We start from the raw sequence: 21,401 nt of genomic DNA, 5'->3' as shown, positions 1-21,401 counted from the left end.
ATACATACTACATTTTGATCCTCCTGACTTCTACTTCACTATTTTCATAGCAGGCTTCAAGCCAAAACAGATCAGAAGAGACAAAACCACTACTGAATGGTAAAGGAATAGTTCAATAAGAAGATAACAATTGTAAATATATGTACATGGAATGTTAGCATACTCAAATTCACAAAAAAGAGCTACTGGACATAAAATGACTGATAGACACCAACACAATAATACCAGGGGACTTAAATACCCATTCTCTCAAATAGGTCAACTAAACAAAAAAAAAATCAAACAAAAAATAGCAGAGTTGAACCACATTGTTGACCAAATGGAGTTAATAAGTAACTGTGGAATGTTTCATCCAATAACAACAGAAGACACATTTGCTACAGCATCACACAGAACTTTCTCAAACTGACAATATCACAGGCCATAAATCCTATTTAAATCAAAACAGAATTGAAATAATCTCCTGCCTACTCTCAAATCGCTATGAAATGAAGGTAGAAAATAACAGAAAAGAAGCAAGTACTATACAAATGCAGGGAGACTTAAAAATCTGTTATTGAATAACCAACGCCTCACAGAAGAAGTTAAGTAATTATTAGAGTCAAAAGTAGGAATAACAACATACCAAAACCTATGAGACACAATGAAACCAGTACTACATATTAAAAAAGCAGAACAGTCCCAATAAATAAACTAATGATGTATTTCAAAGAACTAGAAAAAGAATAATCCAAATCCAAAAGTACAGTGCAATAATTTAGAAAGATCAGACTTAAAAAGATCAGAGCAGAAATAAATAAAATTGAGGCTAAAATTACAAAAAAATTCACTGAATTATTTTTTTAAAGGATAAACCAGACTGATAAATCTTTGGTCCATGTTATGAAAAGAATAGAAAAAATATCAATGCAATTAGAAATGAAAAAGAGATTTTGCATTTAGACCAAAATCTAAGTTGATGTTACTATTGCTAGTCCAGTTCTGGGGCTTCACCTCTAAGTACCACCTCTGCTAGAGTCAACTACAGGAGTTCTGAAGCCTTCTCATTCAGAATGCTTCTACCCACACTGTCTCTTATTTAGTGGTCAGATGTTGGGTTCAGTAACTCAATTTCTGCCTAAACAAGTTTACATTTGCCTTTTCTATTTTTTCCAAATGATAGGAAATTAACCTTATGGACCTCGGCTCCTATGTATAATCTTGAGAAAATTCCATACATTTTAATGAGATTATGTATCAACTATGTAATATTTTAAAGTTCATATAAGATAATCTGTTCTATAACAGAACTTCAATGGATAGCAGCAATTGTGACTTATCATCTTGCTCCTCATTAAGTATGGTTATTGTGACACTATAAAATTTTCTTCAGAAAGGCCATGCTTAATCTACTGACCATCTTGTGCTGGCTCCAAATAGGCAACTTAAGGACTTTTAGACACCTTGAAGCCATTTAACTGTGTTCCGTTCTTGGAAGCACATACCAATCTGATATCTCTAGGTGCATCCAATTATTTCTCCTATTCTCAGCTTCCTTCCTGCAAATACACACCATATAATTTATAGATGTTGTTGTAAACAGAAGCACGAAGTATCCATTTTTGTGCCAGGTAGAATTTGTTCTATATTTCAGCAAGAGAACTGCACCAGCCCACACACTATTTGGGTCATGATATAGTGCTTCCCACGATGGAAATGTGTGTCTCTTCTCTATAGTACTGGACTTATACAAAGAGATATAGGTTTGAGGAATGAAATTGAGTGGACTAAGAAATATCTAAAAAACTGGTAAATAATTATTTCTAGATGTATATAGAATCATGTATTCAAAGGAGATTGGCATGTAAGTCTGTTAATTGAAGATAACCTGAACTGAGTGGAAGAAAAGAGAAAATGCCCCCTTCTCCTTCACCTTCTGTCTCCCAGAGGAGCTCATGCTCTTGCCTGGCACTGCCCTCAGACATCACATTGTAGTTTCATGAGGCTATAGGCTCTCAGAGCAGCAGCAGTTGCTCCTAGTGTATCAGCATTCTTTATCTTTTGAAAACAGGCTCTGCCATTGGCCTACTGAAGCTTCCAGTTTTGTTCTGTAAGTCGTGTGAATGGTTGCTCTGGCTTAACAGCTTGCAGAATGGCATTGTAGTAATACTTAGACTTTGTAATAGTGTTAGTCAAACTTGTAGCTGTATCTTTATCTCCATCTACTAATCTATTTATCCACACACTCTGTAATGTGTGGGATCTATTTCTCCAAAGAACAAGCTGTGTCTGCCATTGTTTATAAAATGTGGCATGACAAGACATAAGAAGAAACTGTAAAAGGCATTGTGATTCCACCAATTTTCTTGCCTTTTTCTCTATTAGCAGGATTAGCTCTTCTCATGTAGGGGCTCTTTCTTTAGCCACGTTCCTTAAAAGACAAACAAATAGCAAAGCATAACTGGGTAGGACCCACACTCTGAAGCCTAAATGTTTCCATAAAAGGAGTCTAATTAAAGCGATTGTTTGTTACCACACCAAAGTGAAGACATTCAACCTTTAAAGTGTTAAAACTATTTAACAGTTAACTAGCATCTTGCTGGATACTGTCAGACCCACATTTGTCCTCCTCTTCATTCCCATATGGCTTGTACATAGGAATTAAACACTGGATGGGAAAGTAGTGAAAAGGATACATGGTGGCTAAAAAATAGATACCCAGACACAGTTAAAGAGAAGGAATAATTCCTAGTGTTCTACAGCACAGTGGGGCAAGAATACTTCACAATAACCTACTACACATTTTATGAATAATAGGAAGAGAAGAGTTATAGGAAGAGAAGAGCTTGACTACTACAAACACAAAGCAATGACAAGAGGGAAATATTAAGTATCTTGGTTTTATCAGTATGTGTGTTTACATGTACTGACATAAAACCACCTCATAAAAATCATTGAATATGTGTTAATGAAACTGTTAAAATGTTGTGGGGTAGAAGCATTAGTTATTCTGCCTTGATCAGTACATTTGGTAAGCATGTACTCAACTATTTTCACGTAACCAATCAGTATATACAATTGTTAATAAAAATTTTAAAAATCAGTTAAGGACTTGGAAATATTAATTCCTGTGATTTGATCATTAAACTTTGTTTTTTTTTTTTTTTTTTTTTGGTTTTTCTCCGGTACCAGGAACTGAACTCACGACCTTGCGCTTGCTAGGCAGGCGGATCATTAAACTTTGTATACACATGATAAATTATACACTGCATAATTTTAATCATAAATTTGTACAGTTCAAGCTTTGTTAAAAATATAAGGCCTAAGGTTTTACATTTATTTATTTATTTATTTATTTATTTATTTATTTTTGTTTTTTGGTACCAGGAATCAAACTCAGGGTCTTGTGCTACCCAGGTGGGCCCTGTGCCACTGAGCTACATCCCTGGTGCTACATGCATTTTAAATGTAGCCATATCCACTCTCTTCTTCTTTCCAATGGTTTATTTACAAATCCATAAGAATAATACTCGTAATAGTTATACATATATATGCTACTCTAATTAAAACCCTCAAAAATTGAAAATATCAGATGTCTGACATGAATTTGATATACCTAACCCACTGAACATGACAGCTTAGCAACCCAGTATGCTGAGAGAATTTATTTACCACTAAGATTCTCCTGTCTGACAAGAACTCCAGCAGTAGCTACTTAGCATTGTAATAACATATTTGTATCCTGAAAATAGTTTAAAAAATCCAAAATGCATGAAATTATTTCTACCAAATGTATATTATTTTCAAACATGTTAAACTAGCAAAAGTTGGTGGCTATCATTATTACTTACATTCTGACCTCAAATAATTCTTTAGGCCCCAAAATCTGATCTTCAGAAGGGAAAGATAATTTTTAAAAAGTGAAAAGTGAGACTTTATCAAAATTCTGTTTGAACACAAAAAGACCCATCCACTGCACTTAGTAAGTCAGGGGCTATTTTGTTAAGTGAAATAAAATAGACACACAAGTTTAAATATTGCATAATTTCTCCCATATGAGAAATCCAAGTTACAAATAGAGAGCAAACTAAATTATAGGTATAGGAAGTAAGGAGATAGATCTTTCTAAAGTGGGAAGAAGATCAAGAGATTGAGGGAGAGGGGAAGAGGAAGAGGAAAGGGGCATGTGAAAACAAATTAAGATGTATTATATACATATACCAACTCCCCCAAATCAAAGTAAAAGTTATGTACTGCAAATATTTAGTAGTAAAAGAATAAGTTGGATACTATGATATTACTCACTTTCTAAGATCAAACAGTTCTTGAAATCTCAAATTCTGATCAACAGAATGGAATCAGAATTGTGGCAATAGAAGAGTTAGTTATTTTGATCTGATCAGTACATGTGGTAAGCACATACTCTATTATTGTCATGTACCCTATAAGTATGTAAAATTATATGTTAATAAAAATTTTAAAAAATCAATGATGCACATGGAAATACTAACTCCTGTGATTTGACCATTACACTTTGTATACCCATGGTAAGTTATTTAGGTGACAAACAAAATTATTTGGGTGATGAACATTTGGGTGATGCAGCCTGCACAGGTGATGACTTTGTTTTGTGTCTGGATATTCAGTTTATAAAAACAGCAAAACTGGACTTTATCAAAATTGTATATTTGAACATTAAAAGATGCCATGAATTAAATTGAAAAAAAGCCATTCCTTAGAAAAAAATACACACATGTGGACTCAAGCACACACATAGGAATGACAAATAATTTCTCTCATAAACCAAAGAAAAACCAATATATAAAAATGAGCAACAGACTTAAAGACAACTTCATCAAAGAACATTTATAAATTGCTAATGAGCACAATAAGTAAAACATTTCAGTTCGATCACGAGAAGCTTCAAAGTGCTAAGAATTAAGAGCTTTGTTCCATTTCTTTGATCCTGTTTGTTCAGGCTTGTGGTGAGTTTTTCTGTCACTTTGAATACATCAGACCACATAAAAGAATTCTCAGAGCCCTCTTCATGTCCCTGTTCCTCAGACTATAGATGAAGGGGTTCATCATGGGAGTGACCACAGTGTACAAGACAGAGGCAAATACCCCTGTCAAAGAGGCATGTGTCCATGTGGAGCTGAGGTAGACCCCCAAGCATGTTCCGTAGAACAAGCAGACAACTGAGAGGTGCGAACCACAGGTGGAAAATGCTTTATACTTCCCTCCTTTGGTTGAGATCTGCAGGATAGAAGCCACAATTTGAGAATAGGAGAAAAGTATCCCAGCAAGAGGAAAAAATCCCATGACCCCTGTCACAGTATATAACACGATACTGTTCATGAAGGTGTCAGAGCAGGCGAGCTTGAGGATCTCAGGGAGTTCACAGAAATAGTGTGGGATTTCCACAACAGCACAGAAAGAGAGGCGCAGGGCAGTCATACTCTCAGGTAGGGCTCCCAGCCCACTGAGGAGCCAAGTCAGGAGTAGTAACTGGGCACAGAGCCTGGTATCCATTAGGACAGGATAGTGCAGGGGGTGACAAATGGCCACAAAGCGGTCATAGGCCATGACAGTCAGAAGTAAATTGTCCAAAAGACCAAAAACTGTGAAAAAGTACATTTGGGTGATGCAGCCTGCATAGGTGATGACTTTGTTTTGTGTCTGGATATTCAGCAACATCTTCGGGACAGTGGTAGAGGTGAAACATATGTCAGAAAAGGACAGGTTGGAAAGGAAGAAGTACATGGGTGTGTGCAAGTGGGAGTCTGTGAGAATGGCCAGGATGATGAGCAGGTTCCCAAAGATGGTCACCAGGTACAACAACAAAAACAGGCCAAACAACACAGATTGAGTTTCTGGATTCTCAGAAAGTCCCAGTAGGAGAAATACTGGAATCTCTGTGTGGTTTTCCAGTTCCATGTATAGGAAATATCTTCAAGAGAGAGGAAGAAGCAAACTAAATGAGCATGCAAAAGGCCTTTCAGAAATGTGATTGTTCTTCAACTTAATCATAATACATTGATGAGATACTGTATTTGCTTAACATTTTTTTTTCATTTCTGTTGGTCAAATTGGTATTTCCAAATACCACCATCTTCCCCTTTTGTTGGCATCAAGAGCTGGAAAACGAGACACAAAATCAAATGTAGCACCTAAAGCTTACTTAACCTATTCAATGGCTCTGACATCCTCACAACCAGCAATTTTCATCTGGGAAGACTTCTAAATTATTTCAGTAATTTACATTTAAATGCCTCATTAATGAAAACCTTCAAAGTTCTGGATCTAAATAATCACAGTAAGTGATAAGAATGACATTGTTCATTCACTTGATTAATTTTCAACTAAAATATAATAAATCAAATAAATAAATAATTTTCAATTAAAATATAATAAATCAAATAAATAAATAATTTTCAATCAAAATATAATAAATCAGTGGAGAGATTATGTAAGGACCATGTTTTCTTCCATGAAAACAAGATGCCAAACTAATAACTTCACATCTCACTGATATATAGGCCATAAAAATTATTTAATATCACATGAACATAACTGGATTAATTTTCATAATTTATTTGAAACCTGACACCCAACAGCAACAGCTTGTTATGATAGAAGCAGCATAAGGAAGAACTCCCATTATTCTCATTAATTCACACAGGTGGAAAAAATTTCAAACCACTTAGCTATAAACATGTATACTCATTGCATACAAAATTTGAAATCTAGGTAGCCTACTACTCAAGAAAGCAATAAACATTTACTGTTAATAATTTGAATTTTATACTATGAAATTCTAAATTTAATAGGAGTATCTTATTAGATGCAAAGGATACTTCATTGAAATAGATTTAAAAATTGTGAACAATAAAATCTTGCATAAACATGATAAAGTAGCTTCTTTTATCTTTAGATAATATTCATGCTGACATGAAATTGAGGAATCTCCATGAAACTCATATTGAAGACAACATGACTACTGCCACTGACAAACAGTCTTAAAATCAAACCCATCTGACGAATGAAGTAAAAGCAGTCTCAGCTTCAGAGTTTGTATAAAAGTAAACTGGTCACATTTCAGATGGTTTAATTGGCAACCTAGAATCACTTGGAATGTTATTATAATGAAGTGTCTTTGATAAGGCTAAACAGTGAAAATCAAATGTAGTTTTCTACTTCCAACAACAGAGAAATCTACTATATGAAAATTGCCTTATGCAATACAGTACACACATGGGGGCAGTACTTATCATTGAAGGTGCTCAGATAATGCTGGGAATAGTAAGTCATGTTTATTAACACTTACCAGCTGCAGAGACCTATGCCAATCTCTTTTCCTGAATGACCACATTTAATGTCCTGGGAAAAGGAAGGTGTTATTTCTGCATTTTGCAGAAAGCACTGAGGTGGTTTGGAATGCTCCTTGAATTTGTGTGTAAAGGAGAAGCAAACTTCCTTCTGAGATTGAGTAAGTGAACAAGAACCAGGCACTGGATAAGAAGTTAGGGAAATGAAGTGTCACCCAGAAGAGAAATAGGAAAGTGATACTTCCTTATGTGAGAGGGAAGGGATGTAGAAAATAATCTCAGAAAGAGCAGAGGGCAAGAAAGATATCAAGGAGTAGCAGCTATAGGATAACCTAAGGCTTCTTTCTTGGCTAGGTACTTGTGATTTCTTCAATTTCTTCTTTGAATCTATGAACTTTCCTTAATTCCTTAGCCAGACTATGCTTTTAGAGGAATAGCTTCTCTGTCCTTCTGTTTCACTGCCAAGAACTTACTGTGCTCTTCTTGCTCACTCAGATGTTGTCAGCTGAAAATGTGTTCCCTGAATTTTTCTTGGCAGAAAATGAATGGTACAGGCAGCATTTGGGTCCTCAGCAGCATGGAGATGATTTTAGGGATGTTTCTTAGCAGCATTTTCTGACACACAGTGATTTTTTTTACTTTTGTTGGAATCATGAACTCATGGTGATGTCAGAAAGTGTGCCAATTGTTGAGTTCTAGACAGTAAACCTACCAGCTTCCCATTAAATAAACATTTCAAATTTTTTATCTCTAGGCAATATAACTGTTAGGACTCTGGGGACCAGAAGTGAATGGAGAATTTGCAGCCAATTTAGAATGTGCCCCTGCCCAATGGGGCCAATAAAAAACTATTTCTAAAAACTCTAAAATGAGACAGAAAGGGACATTTTATGAGTTCTTTTTCAACAGGAGTGTATAGCACTCCTGCATACATACAGACTATATACATATTGTAAATAATAATATCTTGCACAAACATGTTAAAATGACTTCCTTGCTTATCAGGTAATACTCATCCTGACATGAAATAATGGAATATATATAATATGTATAATATATGTTATATGAAAAAATATATTTATATATAAATATTTATAATATAATATATAATCACCAAGTATTGAACATTTAAATATATAAAGTACATATTTAAGTATCTGAAGGAAGATAGGCATTGCAATACAATAATCATAGAGGACATTAATGTACAATATTTTAGGTCATCAAGACAAAATTAATAAAGGAACATTGGACTTAAATAGTACTTTAGATCAAATGAACCTACTGAACACGTATAAAACATTTCTTCCAATAACACTAGCAATTATGGTCATTGGAAGAACAGATGCACCATTTCTTTTTCTTAATTTTTTGTCATTTTGAGACAGTGTCTCACTGTGAAGTTCAGGCAGGGCTCAGTATTATTTGTCTATTTGTTTTCCTGAGAAACTATTTTGTAGATAATAATATGTAAAACGATAACCATTGATAATTTCCTACCATTTTGTCTGTAATTTGCTAAGTCCCCCCTATTATTATGTTATCCTTCTTTTATTCTTTAAAATAAAAAACAAAAACAAAAACAAAAACAAATGCTGGCGAGGCTGTAGAGAAATAGGAACCCTTCTCCACTGCTGGTGGGAATGCAGACTGGTGAAACCACTGTGGAAATCAGTTTGGAGATTCCTCAGAAAACTAGGACTAGAGGTCCCATTTAACCCAACTATTCCTCTTCTGGGTAATTTCCCAGAAGATCTAAAAATATCATATTGCAGCAATATATGTGCACCTATGTTTATAGCAGCACAATTTTTAATTGCTAAAATGTGGAAGCAACCCAAATGTCCATCCACTGAGGATTGGATAAGAATATTGTAGTACTTTTATATTATGGAATATTACTCAGCTATAAAGAAAGATAAACTCGAGGCTTTTATAGGTAAATGGTCACAAGTAGAGACCATACTCATAAGTGAAATAAATCAGACCTGCATGTGCAAGCATCACATTGTCTCACTAGTGTAAAACCTGAAAGAGTTAATTCAAACTAGGAGATATGATAGACATTGTGAAATGATAGGAAAACACTCAAGGGTAAAGGGCAACTGGGATATGGGAAAAGAGAAGGGAAAGAAGGAGAAATTTTTTATGTATGTATACACAGGATAGTTAACATAGTTGTTTTACTGTCTTGTATTTCTTTGCTGAAAGAAACTGTCAATAAGTCCTTGATTGATCAGTATTGCATGTCTCTATCTGCTTTCATGAGAAACCACTTCAAAGATATCAATATGTAATACAACAAGCACTGTTAATTTCCTACCACTTTGTTTGCAACTTTGTATTGTTTGTACTGTCCTTTTGCTATTTTGTAAAAGGTTGTCTGCCTGTTAATGTTTTCCTCCTTTTACTTTTAAAATAAAAAATAAATAAAATAAAATGCCTCTACTATGAAGAACAATGGATAGACAATGCAATTCCTACCAAAGGAACAATGACATTTATCACAGAAAATAGAAAGCAATCTTAAAATCTTTATTGAGTTACAAAATTTCTTCAAAACAAAACAACTGTGAGCAAAAAGTACAAAGCTGGAGATAGTGCAATAACTCATTTTAAAAAAACATTATGAAACTATAGTAACCAGAATGGCATGGTACTAACATAAACCAATGATTAGATTAAAAAAAAAGAATTAAATTTTTAGCAAGTCAATTTTCTACAAAAGCTTTAAGAGAATATATTTGAGAAAGAATAATCTTTTTAATAAGTAGGGGGAAAAACTGAATCTAAATTTAGATGGACTAAACTGAACAAATACATCTTAGCTTTTGGAAAACTAAACTCATTTAGATAAGTGTTAAGTATGATTCCAAAACCTTTTAGTGTCAGAAGAAAATATAGATTAATCCTAGTTTTATGAGAACCTAAAAGATAAATAAAACCCCAAATGAACAACAGATATTATGAAAGGGAAAAAATTGCTTAAAAGAAGGAAAAATTGGGATGAGGGAAAAGAGAAAAAGAAAGAAAGAAGTAAAGAAAAAAATATATATGTAGAAGGATAGCTGGGATAATTGTACTGCTGATGTCTCATGGTTTAGCGAAAGGAACAGTTAATGCTTAATTTTTTAAAACAATTTTGCATGCTTATAGCTGGTAATCTGAAAAACTAATTTGAAGACAACAATATGCAATATAGCAGCCATTTTTGAATTTCTACCATCTTGTTCAGTGAAGTTCTGTATCATTTGTAGTGTTTTATAATTCCTTTTATTCTCTTTGTCTAATTAACTTTGCATTCTTACATCTGTTAATCTGAGGAGAAGTTGAAGAGATGGACTACAACTCAGAGAAGGAAATGAAATGGTCTGGGCTTTTTCCCTGTGCTTACTAGGGTGAAGTAAGTTGAGCACCTAAGAAGCTCTCCAGGGAAATAGTGGTAGTGGGCTGAGCAGATGATTGTTGTAATCTGTAGGTACAGCAAGGGGTTTGCTCTGATGGGAGTCCTTCACCAGGCAAGAGCTAGATAAAGATCCCAGGCCAGAGGTCCACCATATGTCTAGAGAGAGTGCAGGGTTGGAAGTGCTTTCAGAAAAGAATCGAGTGTTTGAATGTAGGACTCAGAAGAGCTGCAGGATGGCTTCATTTAAGGGTTCTCCTCTCCAACAGTGACTGGATGAGAAATGGCCACGTGGAGAGCTGTGATCAGGGAGTGGGCTGGAAAAAGAAGTTTGATCTTGAACTGCTGAGGACAGAGGACCTATCTTCAAGAGGCAGAGACTAGGCCTTGCCTGAGATGCTGATGCTTGGCTTGAGATGCTCTGGGTTTGAAAGTCTCAGCACTCAGTATTTGAGCCCTCACCCTATTGCCTCCATCCAGCATCGATCTGGGATCTAACTGTCTTCCTTATCTACTGGCATGAGTAATGATATGTCTTGGCTTGGACACTGCCACAGCCTGTACAAACACAGGGGCCTCTACAATGTGGGTAAAATCTCAAAAATCATATGCTGTAAGACTAGGCATAGAAAACTGAAAATTATTAGACTACATATTTGGATTTTGGAAGGAAACCACACATTGAGTCACACACACACACACACACACACACACACACACACACACATTGTACACTGTTTACTTTTATTTCTTCTTTCTTCTTCACTGGTTCATTAAAGTTTGGGGAATTTTCTTTTCACCTGTTTTCTCATTCCTTTTTGTTTTTTATTATTTTTTATTTCATTTTCTTACCCCCTTTTCATTTTCTTTCCCTTTTTTCTTTCAGTTTGTATCCCTTTACTTCTCATTCTTATTTTTATTCTCCATATTATTTTTCTCCTTTTTTGTTTTATCTTCTATTTCTAGTTAGTTTTTCTGTTACTTTTGCCTGATTCTATAAATAGCCTTCTAATCCTTAGTAGGATCCTTTGTCTCACTTCTCTCTCCTCTCTCTGCTCTCCTATAGTTGAAGTTTTCAAATTTATCATCTTGCATTCTCATGTTCCCAGCTCTCAGTGGCTTTAATAGTATAATCAGTAAACTTTGTTAATCTTTTAATAGTTAGTTAACTCTATATATTTACTGTTGAATGGTTTTCTGCAGTCAGTGAGGATATAGCTGCCATGTTTACTACATAATATATGAATGTCCATGCCTAAATTGTCTTAGTATTCATACTATAATCGTGCATTTCCTATTTAATTATTTCTTTCTTTTTATGTTGTGTGGTATATGATTGGTTCTTATGATATGTGAGTATTCACTTTGTCTTGAGTGATACTGCTGTAGCTGTGTTGCTTGACATAGTGAGGGTCACATAATTGTTGCTATTAGTGGGTTTCCTCCACATGCCAATACCCAGATTACTTTTGTGACATTAACACCCCTGGAGTCCATTCCCAGAGAACTGGGGGATAGGTCAATTGCACTGCATCTTCCCTACCTGAATTAACACAGGCAGTCAAATTTTGGAGCATAAAGTACTGTAGTTAGCCATAGGGAAAGTACATCAATGAAAAGTAGACTAACTAAAAAGAACTCCATACTAACAAAAAAACTTTCTACTATAAGCACCCAGAAATCTCAGCACAAAACAAACAAACAAAAATGAAGTGAAAGAAGCATGAGATGATGGAGCAACCCCCCCACCAACTCTGCAAAGCATTAAGTGGGAGAGTAACAAAAGACCCACACCTAAAATATTGGAAATGATAGCCGAGGAGTTTTTTTTGTTTTGTTTTGTTTTTTTCTCTTTTTGAGACAGGATCTCCCTATGTAGTTCAGGCTTCCCTTGAGCTCACTTTGTAGCCCAGAGTGGCCTCAAACTCACAGAAATCCTCCTGCCCCAGCCTCCTGAGTGCTGGGATTACAGGCGTGAGCCACCATGCCCGGCTAGGAGTTTTTAAAAACAGCTAAAAGAATTGCTCAGTGAAATCACAGAAGATATAACTGAACAGATGAAGGAAGTAACACATAATCATGAAACTGTTAGAAGACACAGATAAAAAGCTAGCTGAGGTAAACAAAGTGGCAAAACCCATAAAAAGGCAGTTTAGCAAAAAATTAGTCCATTAAAAAGTTCAAAACAGAATTCCAGGAAGTGACAGCAGTGTAGGATGTATGGGCAGTGCAAGGGAAAAATGTAAGGGCAGAATTTCAGAATTAGAAGATAGGGATGCTTTTAAAGACCAACTCACTCAAAGATAGCTTTAAGACTGCAAAAGAAAATGAAAATTGATCCAACAACAGCTAGACAATGCAAATGAAACTAATGTAAGATTAATTGGAATAAGTGAAAAATCAAAAAGAAACACAACTAGCATAAAAATGTCTTTACAGAAATAATAGCAGGACACATAATAAATGCAGGGAAAAAAAATCGACACAAGTGAGGCAGTGTTATGGTTTATAACTAGATGCTCCCCAAAGCCTCATGCAGTCACAGGCAGGACTTTTGGGAGGTGGCTGGTTTTTGAGTTTATGACACTAATCACTGGACTGGCCCACTGATGGGTATAGCTAAGTGTGATGCTGGATGGTGAAGCCCCTTATCCTTTGCTGGCCGGCTGCTTGCTGCCTGCCTTGTCATGAGTTCTCTCTCTCTCTCTGCCATAACTGTCTTTCATGCCACACTTCACTGGAGCCAGCCAACTATAGAGTGAAATTTCTACAAACAGTGACAACCTCCTTATGTTTAGGGTGTTAGGTATCATGTTGCAGCAATGAGAAAGTAACTAAGATAGGAATCTAGAATGCTAAATACTCATGATGGAACATGAACCTCTCCACATTGCATTATTGTCAAAATATCAAAATTCCAGCTGAAAGACAAAATCTTCAATGTTGTAAAAGGAAAGCAACAAATCACTTGTAAAGGAAAACCTATTAGAATTACAGGAGACTTCTCAACACAAAACTGAAAAGCCAGGAGGGCTTATAGTAAAGTGTTTCAAGCCCTAAAAGGTAAACACTTCCAACCCAGACTTATATACTCCGCAAATCTTTTCTTCAAAACTGATGGGGAAATAAGGTGTTTCCATGACAAAGAACATGTCAAGAAATTCAAAACTGAAAAACCAGCATTCAAAAAAATTCTCAGAATATCTTAGAAAGAGACAATGAAGCAAGTAATGCCAATTAATTCAAGTATAATAAGTACACCTGGCAGTGTGAACAGTTAAGCAAGAATGAGCAAAAGGAAAAATATACAAAGCCAGGAATAATTCAACAGCTTTCAGTAATAATTTTCCATATGAATGGCCCTGATTTCCTAATCAAGAGACACAGATAAACAAATTTAATCAAGAAACAAGACTTAACAATAGGCAGTATACAAGAAACACATATAATTCAAGATACACAGATTTTAAAAAAAAATCAAAGGATAGAAAATAATATTCCATGCAACAAAATCCTGGATAAAGGCAGAAATCATGATCTTAAGTTTAGACAAATTGGATTTCAAGCCAAAATTCATCAGAAGATACAAAGGAGGTCATTTGCTGCATATTAGTTAAGGAAACAATTCAAAATGAAGGGATAAAAATTATATAGACATATGTGCTCCAATCTCTGACATGCCCAACTTCAAAAAAAAAAAAAACATGAATTGACATTTAAAAATCAGATAAACACCAACAATATTATAATGGTAACCTCAATACCCCATTGTCACAAAGAGATTAACTAGGAAAAAATTCAAAAAAGAAATATAAGGGTTGAACTGATTGTTAAAAGAAATGGAATTAATAGTATTTTCCATACAGCAACAAGAGAATATATATTTTTCTGAGGACATGAGACTTTGTGTGCAATAGACCACATACTAACTGATAAAACATGCTTTAGCAAATGCAAAAAAATCATAGTACACAAAACCAAAAATCATAGTGCAATGAAACCAAAAATCAATAGCAAAACAAACCACAGAAACTACGCAAAAACATGGAAATTTAACAATACCTTCTCGAATAATCAATGCCAGTGAGGAAATCAAGGAAGAAATTAGAGAGTTCCTAGAATCAAATAATAATGTCAGTAAAACATACCTGAACCCTTGGGACACAACAAAAGCAGTACTAAAAGGAAGGAGTATAATGGGAATGTTCACATTGGAAAAAGAACAAATTCACATAAACAACAAAGTCAACCTCAGTATTGTATAAAAACAAGAACAATACAAATCCAAAGCTAATCAAGGAAGGAAATCATAATGATCAGAGCAAAAACTAACAAGATTGACCCTAAAAAATACAAAGAATTACAGAATTGAAGAGTTGATTTTTAAAAGAGTGAATGAAATTGACAAACCCCTAGACAATCACATAAAGAAAAGGTGGAAAACAATGATCCAAATAATGCAATTAGAGTTGTAAAATGGTGAAATCACAGTATATTTTACTGAAATCCAGAAGATCATGGGTAACTACTTTGAGAACCTACACTCTAATAAAATGGAGAATTTAGAAAAAATGGATAGATTCCTAGATAAAAATGGACTATTAAAGCTGAAACAAAAAGGTCTATAGCTCCTAAATAACCCAATATAAGCTAATGAAATTGAAGATGTAATTTAAAAATTACCAACTAAGAGACACCCAGGTGCTGATGTATTCACTGCTGAATTTTACAAGAACTTTAGCGAAGATCTAATGTCAATACTCCTCAAACTTTCCAATAAAATTGAAAAAGAAAGAATACTCCCAATGTCATTTCTGAAACCTACCATTATTCTAGCTCCAAAACCAAAATGGACCCAATCAACAAACAGAACTGCCGACCAATCTCCCAAATGAATATAGACACAAATATTCTCAATAAGTTTCAGTCAAATAGAATGCAACAAATCATAGAAAATATAACACATTATGCCCAAGTCAGATTGATTCCAGGGATGCAGGGATGGTTTAACCTAGGCAAATCAGTAATATTTTTCATTTTAAAAAGAAAAAAAAATAAAAGTGAAACACTGTTTCAAATCAGGCTAATAGGAGAGTAACAATATATTTTCACATATGGTCTGATGTATTTCACTTATAAGTATGGTCTCAAGTTTAATCCATTTACCTATAAAAGTCTCAAATTTATACTTCTCAATGGCTAAGTAGTACTCCATTACATAAACAACATCTTTTTTTAGCCATTCCTTGGTTGATGGGCACTTGGGTTGTTTCTAAGACTTAGCTATTACAAATAGTGCTGCTATGAACGGGGTGCACATATATCACTGTGGTATGATGTATTTAGTTCTTCAGAAAAGATACCCAGAAAGGGAATAGCTGAGTCAAATGGAGCCTCTAATCCTGGTTTTTAAAGGAATCTCCACACTGATTTCCACAGTAATTGAACCTGTCTCACCAACAGGTGAAGAAGTGCTACTTTTTTGCCCACAGCCCCTCTAGCATTTGTTGTTGGTTGATTTCTTGATGATAGCCATTCTTTCTGGGGTGAGATGGAATCTCAGTGTTGTTTTCATTTGCATCTCTTGAATGACCAATGATGGTGAACATTTTCTCATATATTTATTGCTGTTTGAATTTCTGAGGTATGTATTCATCTCAGGTGCTCTTTTTTTTTATTGTATCTTTGAATTTGGGGGACCTGACAAATCAGTAAATTTAATACACTACATAAACAGAAGCAAGGACTAAAATCACATGATCATCTTAATAGGTGCAGAAATAGCCTTTGACAAAAACACAGCCCATGATAAAAACTCTAAAGAAAATAGGCACAGAAGGACCATATCTCAATCTGATAAGAGCCACGTATAACAAATTAACAGTCACCATCATAGTAAGTAGGGAGAAACTGAAAGATTTCTCTCTAAAAATCAGATGTAATACAATGATATCTTCTATCATCATTCTTGTTCAATAGAGCCACAGGCAGTAAGAAGGAATAAAAGGGGTGTGTACAGGAAGGGAAGAAGTTAAATTATCATTATACACATTCACTATATTGTCTCAAAAAATTACACTGAAAGATTTCCAGAATTCATAATCAAAATCTGTATCATTAAAAGATACAGTCAACACACAAAAACTCAGTAGTGTTCCTGCATACCAATAATAAAATCACTGAGAAAGAAATTAAGGAAGTTTTATTTAAATTAAATTAGGACTAAATTAAGGAACCCTAAATTAAGGAATGCCTTTTATAATAACAGAATGAAGCATTAAATACTTAGGAAGTAACCTAACCAACAAGATGAAAAATTTGCTACAATGAAAACTGTACTATGCTGAAAATATCAAAGAGCCCCTAAGAAAATAAAAATATACTGTCTGTTTCTGGGTAGTCAGAAACACTATAGTTTTTTTTTGTTTTGTTTTTTTTTTTGTTTTTGTTTTTCTCCGGTACTGGGAACTGAACTCATGACCTTGCGCTTGCCAGGCAGGCGCTTTGTTGCTGAGCTAAATCCCCAGCCCCAACACTATAGTTTAAATGGCCATACTTCCAAAACTGATATATAGATTAACACAATCCCAACCAAAATACCAATAGTTCTCACAGAACTAAAGAAAAAATTCTAAAATTTATATGGAACTGATGAAACATAGAATAGCAATTCTGGGCAACAAGAGCAAGACAAAAGAAAACACAATCCTGGACTTCAAGTTATACTACAAATATACAGTGAGAAAGTACAGTGTGGTACTGACAAAAAAAATGAGCAAAAAACAGACATGAAGATCAGTGGAAAACAATAGAGATTGCAGAAAAGTTCCAGGTGTCTTCAGTTATCTGACCTTTCACAAGAGAACCAAAAACTTTTGTTGGAGGAAAAATAGCCGCTTTGATAAATGGTGATGGTAAAATTGGCTACCCACATGCAGAAGGTTCAACCTAGATCCTGTCTCTTACCATGTACTAAACTAAAATCAAAATGGATCAAAGATCGAAACATTAGAACGTATACCACTGTAGTGGGGGATAATGCCAAAAGGGGAGGATATGTATGTGTGTTGGGGATAATTGGGATTATGGGAAATCCCTGTACTTTTCTTTTAATTTGCTATGAACCTAGAACTGTTTAAAATATTGATAGTCTTTAAAATATTGTAGATAGAATGATCATCATATATATTTGTGTTTTATTAAAAACATGGTATTGATATGTGCTAAAATATGAATGAATATTGAAAATATTATGCTATGTGCAAAAGCCCAGTGAAAAATAAAGAACCCATATTGTAAACATGAAAAAGAAGTGCTTAATCTGCTGGAAGATAAAATAGATAAAACTCTTGAAGAAAAAGGCATATGGGCTGGGGATTTAGCTCAGCAGCAAAGGGCCTGCCTGGCAAGCATAAGGTCGTGAGTTTGGTTCCCGGTACCGGAAAAAAACCATAAATAAATAAATAAATAAATAAAAGAAAAAGGCATAGGCAAATGTTTTCTGAACAGAACGCCAGTTGCATAGAAAATAATGGTAAAAATCAACAAATGGGATCTTATCCAATTAAAAGGGCCCAGCATAGTAAAGAATACAACCAAAAAAGAGACAACCTACAAAATAGGAAAAATTGTGACACTATTCTTCAGACAGAAAATTAATATCCAGAATATGTAAACATTTCAAAATAATTAAATCCCTCCAAAATAAAATACAATCAATAAATAAGCACCTGAATTCAATAAACATTCCTCAGAGGAAGGACAAACGGCTAACAAATTCACAAAAATTGTTCAACATATGTAGCCATTAGGAAGATGCAAATTAAAACAACACTGAGATTCCATGTCATCCCCAAAAGGGTGACCATCCAGAAATCAAGCAGTAACGTCTAGTGAGGCTGCAGGAAAAATTAACACTTCCTCATTGTTGGTGTGAATGTAAACCAGTACAATCACTATGCAAATCAGTATAGAAATTTCTCAAAAAACTAAGATTAGAAGTTCCATTCAACCAAGCAATTCCTTTATAAGATAGCTCCTGAAAGAGTGAAAGACATATTACAGTGTTACATGCACACCTATACTTACAGCAGCACGGTTCACAATAGATAAATCTTGAATGTGGCCTGTATGTCCATCAACAGATCAATAGATAAAGAGTATGTTATATTTATACACAGTGGAGTACTACTCTGCCATGAAAAGATAAAACTTGAGTATTTTTAGGAATGTATGCAACTTGAGACCTCAATGTTAAGTGAACTAAAAGAGACACACAAGTTTAATTATTACATGTTTTCTCCTACATGAGAAACCTAAAATATAAATAATGAGTAAAATTAAAGTTAGACAATTGGAAATATTATGATAGATCTTTAGCATATAAAAGGGACCCAAGAAGCAGAGGGAAGAGAAAGGGAAGGGAAGAAAAAGAAGGAAAAGAGATTTAAAAGGGAATTGTCATGTTCTGTGTATGTGTATTATGTCCCCATAATGAATACAATCATTATATTTATTGGTACTACAATACCACTAATGCATATAAATACCACAATCATTTTGTTTTATTGGTACTACAAATATGTACAATAAAAGAATGTTTATAAGTTGCTAATCTCAAAACAATATTCATAAAAGGTCTAAGTACAGTAGATCTCTTTGAATGATCAAGTATTTTCTAAGTACATGATGAAATGATAGTTTTTAAATTGTGCTACTAGTTTTTTTTAATTGTTTGGGAAAATGAATAATGAATCAAAGATTGTAGTACTCATTTTCATATAAGAGATCAGAGTGAAAATACTTGTTGAGGTAATGAATATTATACTTCCTGTAGACTTAGGGGCTGGTGTCACCAACACAAGTTATGCTCTTGGTGATCCAAAGGACCTACTTAAGACATGTTTCTCAGTGTTTGACTTAAAGGAAACTATCTCAGGGCTGAGTTTAGTTGTAAGTATATTATATCACTGAATCCATAACACACCATGGAAAAGATGTAATAAGACCGACTTACCTGACTTTTAATTTAGTGTCATGGGAACAGAAAATCAGCAAGAAAAATTGCTTTGTGCAGAAGAAATTCCACAGGGAAATTTTATGCTGAATGACGGAACAACAAGAGGGTAATATGCCTAATGAATACACAGGCAGAGCTGTAAATATCTCCCTTCCCTAGGCCTTTGCCATGTGCAACATTTGCCTGGATAAGATGTGTTTTTTACTCTACATTGCTGCATCTGCCTCAAGTACCAGTGCCTGTGTTGGCAACATATCTTCAGTTTCTAACTGAGGTAGAATTTGGAAAACCACACAGAGAACGTCTATTCAGAAACTCCACCCAGGTGAGTCCTTCAACCCAGCAGGTACTTCAGGAAGGTTGTTGAGAGACTAGGAGACAAAAATTTTTTTACCTGGGATGCTGAGAGCCAGCTAACCCTAGCCTAGGATTTTGATACTACTGTGCTTATTTGTTTGCTTGTTTGACAGATACATTGATAGAAATATTTACCTTGCTGAAAAGAGAAGCAAACACTGGACCCAGCAATGTAAGTTTCATTTACAAACTTAAGCAATGACAACAGAAGCTCAGTTAGAATAGGGATTGTAGGGCTTAAAATCATTACAAATAGAATATATATATCTGAGGACTTTTTGCAGTTAACTAGGTGGAATAGAAGAAGGATGCATTAGCTTGAAAGATCATAGGTTGAAGTGAGGTCGTTTCTTATTTCTAAGATGGAATATCATTTTGATTTGCTTTTTATTTTCTCATGTCCATTTTCTACATGTGTCAACATTTCAATGGAATTTTCCAGTTTACTATTTTCTCTATTTTTGAAATAATATTTTTCCTCTAAAACGTTTCAACTATAGTCAATGAAATATTTTTATTTTCTTAACTCCAAGTTTCTTGCCTTATACAGATGAGTTTGCCCACATAGGAACTTTAAGTAATTCTTGATGTTCCTCTAAGTGATACTGTTTGCCTCCATACTAAAGTGCGTAATGTTCAGATTTCACATAAGATATTTTAGCTAGTGTAACAATTAATTTCTCCCATACAGATAGGCATCTCCACAAAATTTCTCTGTGGAATTTCTTCTGCACAAAGCAAACTTTTAGTTTCCATTCAGGGTTTTTCACCTAAGTTGAAATACATACTTGCTGTGTAGTAAATAACCATATATGCTGATGTGTAATTCCTGATTCACTCAAGAAATATAAACTGATCATCTACTATGGACCACAACATTCAAAGAACATTGTTTATGACACGTTTTTACATGTAGATCTTTGCCACTTTAATTACTAATCTATTTAGATAATGTCAAATTATTTGTATTATATATCTTCTTTTGCTTAATATTTGATGCTTTCTTCAATCTTTTAATACAGTTATTCTAACCACTCCCTTTAACCTTATTTTATTCCTTTGCCAAAGTTCTTCACAATTTCTTTTGTTTAATTTTAACTTGTGTCTTGAGGATATACTCACGTATTGCTATTAGAACAGAAAGTGAAACAAAGTCTGTTCATTTGGACCTTGCTTCATAATGTCAAGGTAAAGTATAGTGTAATAAACACGTGTGTCATATGGTTCTCTGAGGGATCAGATATATACAGGACTTTATTCCGTATGAAAGGTCATACTTCCCGGGTTTATTGAATATAGTCTGAGAAGACCAGGC

General features: G+C 34.4%; 1 protein-coding gene across 1 annotated transcript; it reads right to left on the bottom strand.

Moving 5' to 3' along the window:
• Positions 1-4,977: 4,977 nt before the first annotated feature.
• On the bottom strand, positions 4,978-5,916 carry LOC102023422 (olfactory receptor 7C1-like). Its single transcript, XM_005415025.1, has one exon. The coding sequence runs from the start codon at positions 5,914-5,916 to the stop codon at positions 4,978-4,980; it is 939 nt and encodes a 312-aa protein (XP_005415082.1).
• Positions 5,917-21,401: the final 15,485 nt, after the last annotated feature.

This window comes from Chinchilla lanigera, unplaced genomic scaffold, assembly GCF_000276665.1.
Source record: "Chinchilla lanigera isolate Chin_1 unplaced genomic scaffold, ChiLan1.0 scaffold00225, whole genome shotgun sequence".
Taxonomy (NCBI): domain Eukaryota; kingdom Metazoa; phylum Chordata; class Mammalia; order Rodentia; family Chinchillidae; genus Chinchilla; species Chinchilla lanigera.
The sequence above is the reverse complement of the archived record's forward strand: the minus strand, read 5'-3'. Positions and strand labels throughout refer to the sequence as shown.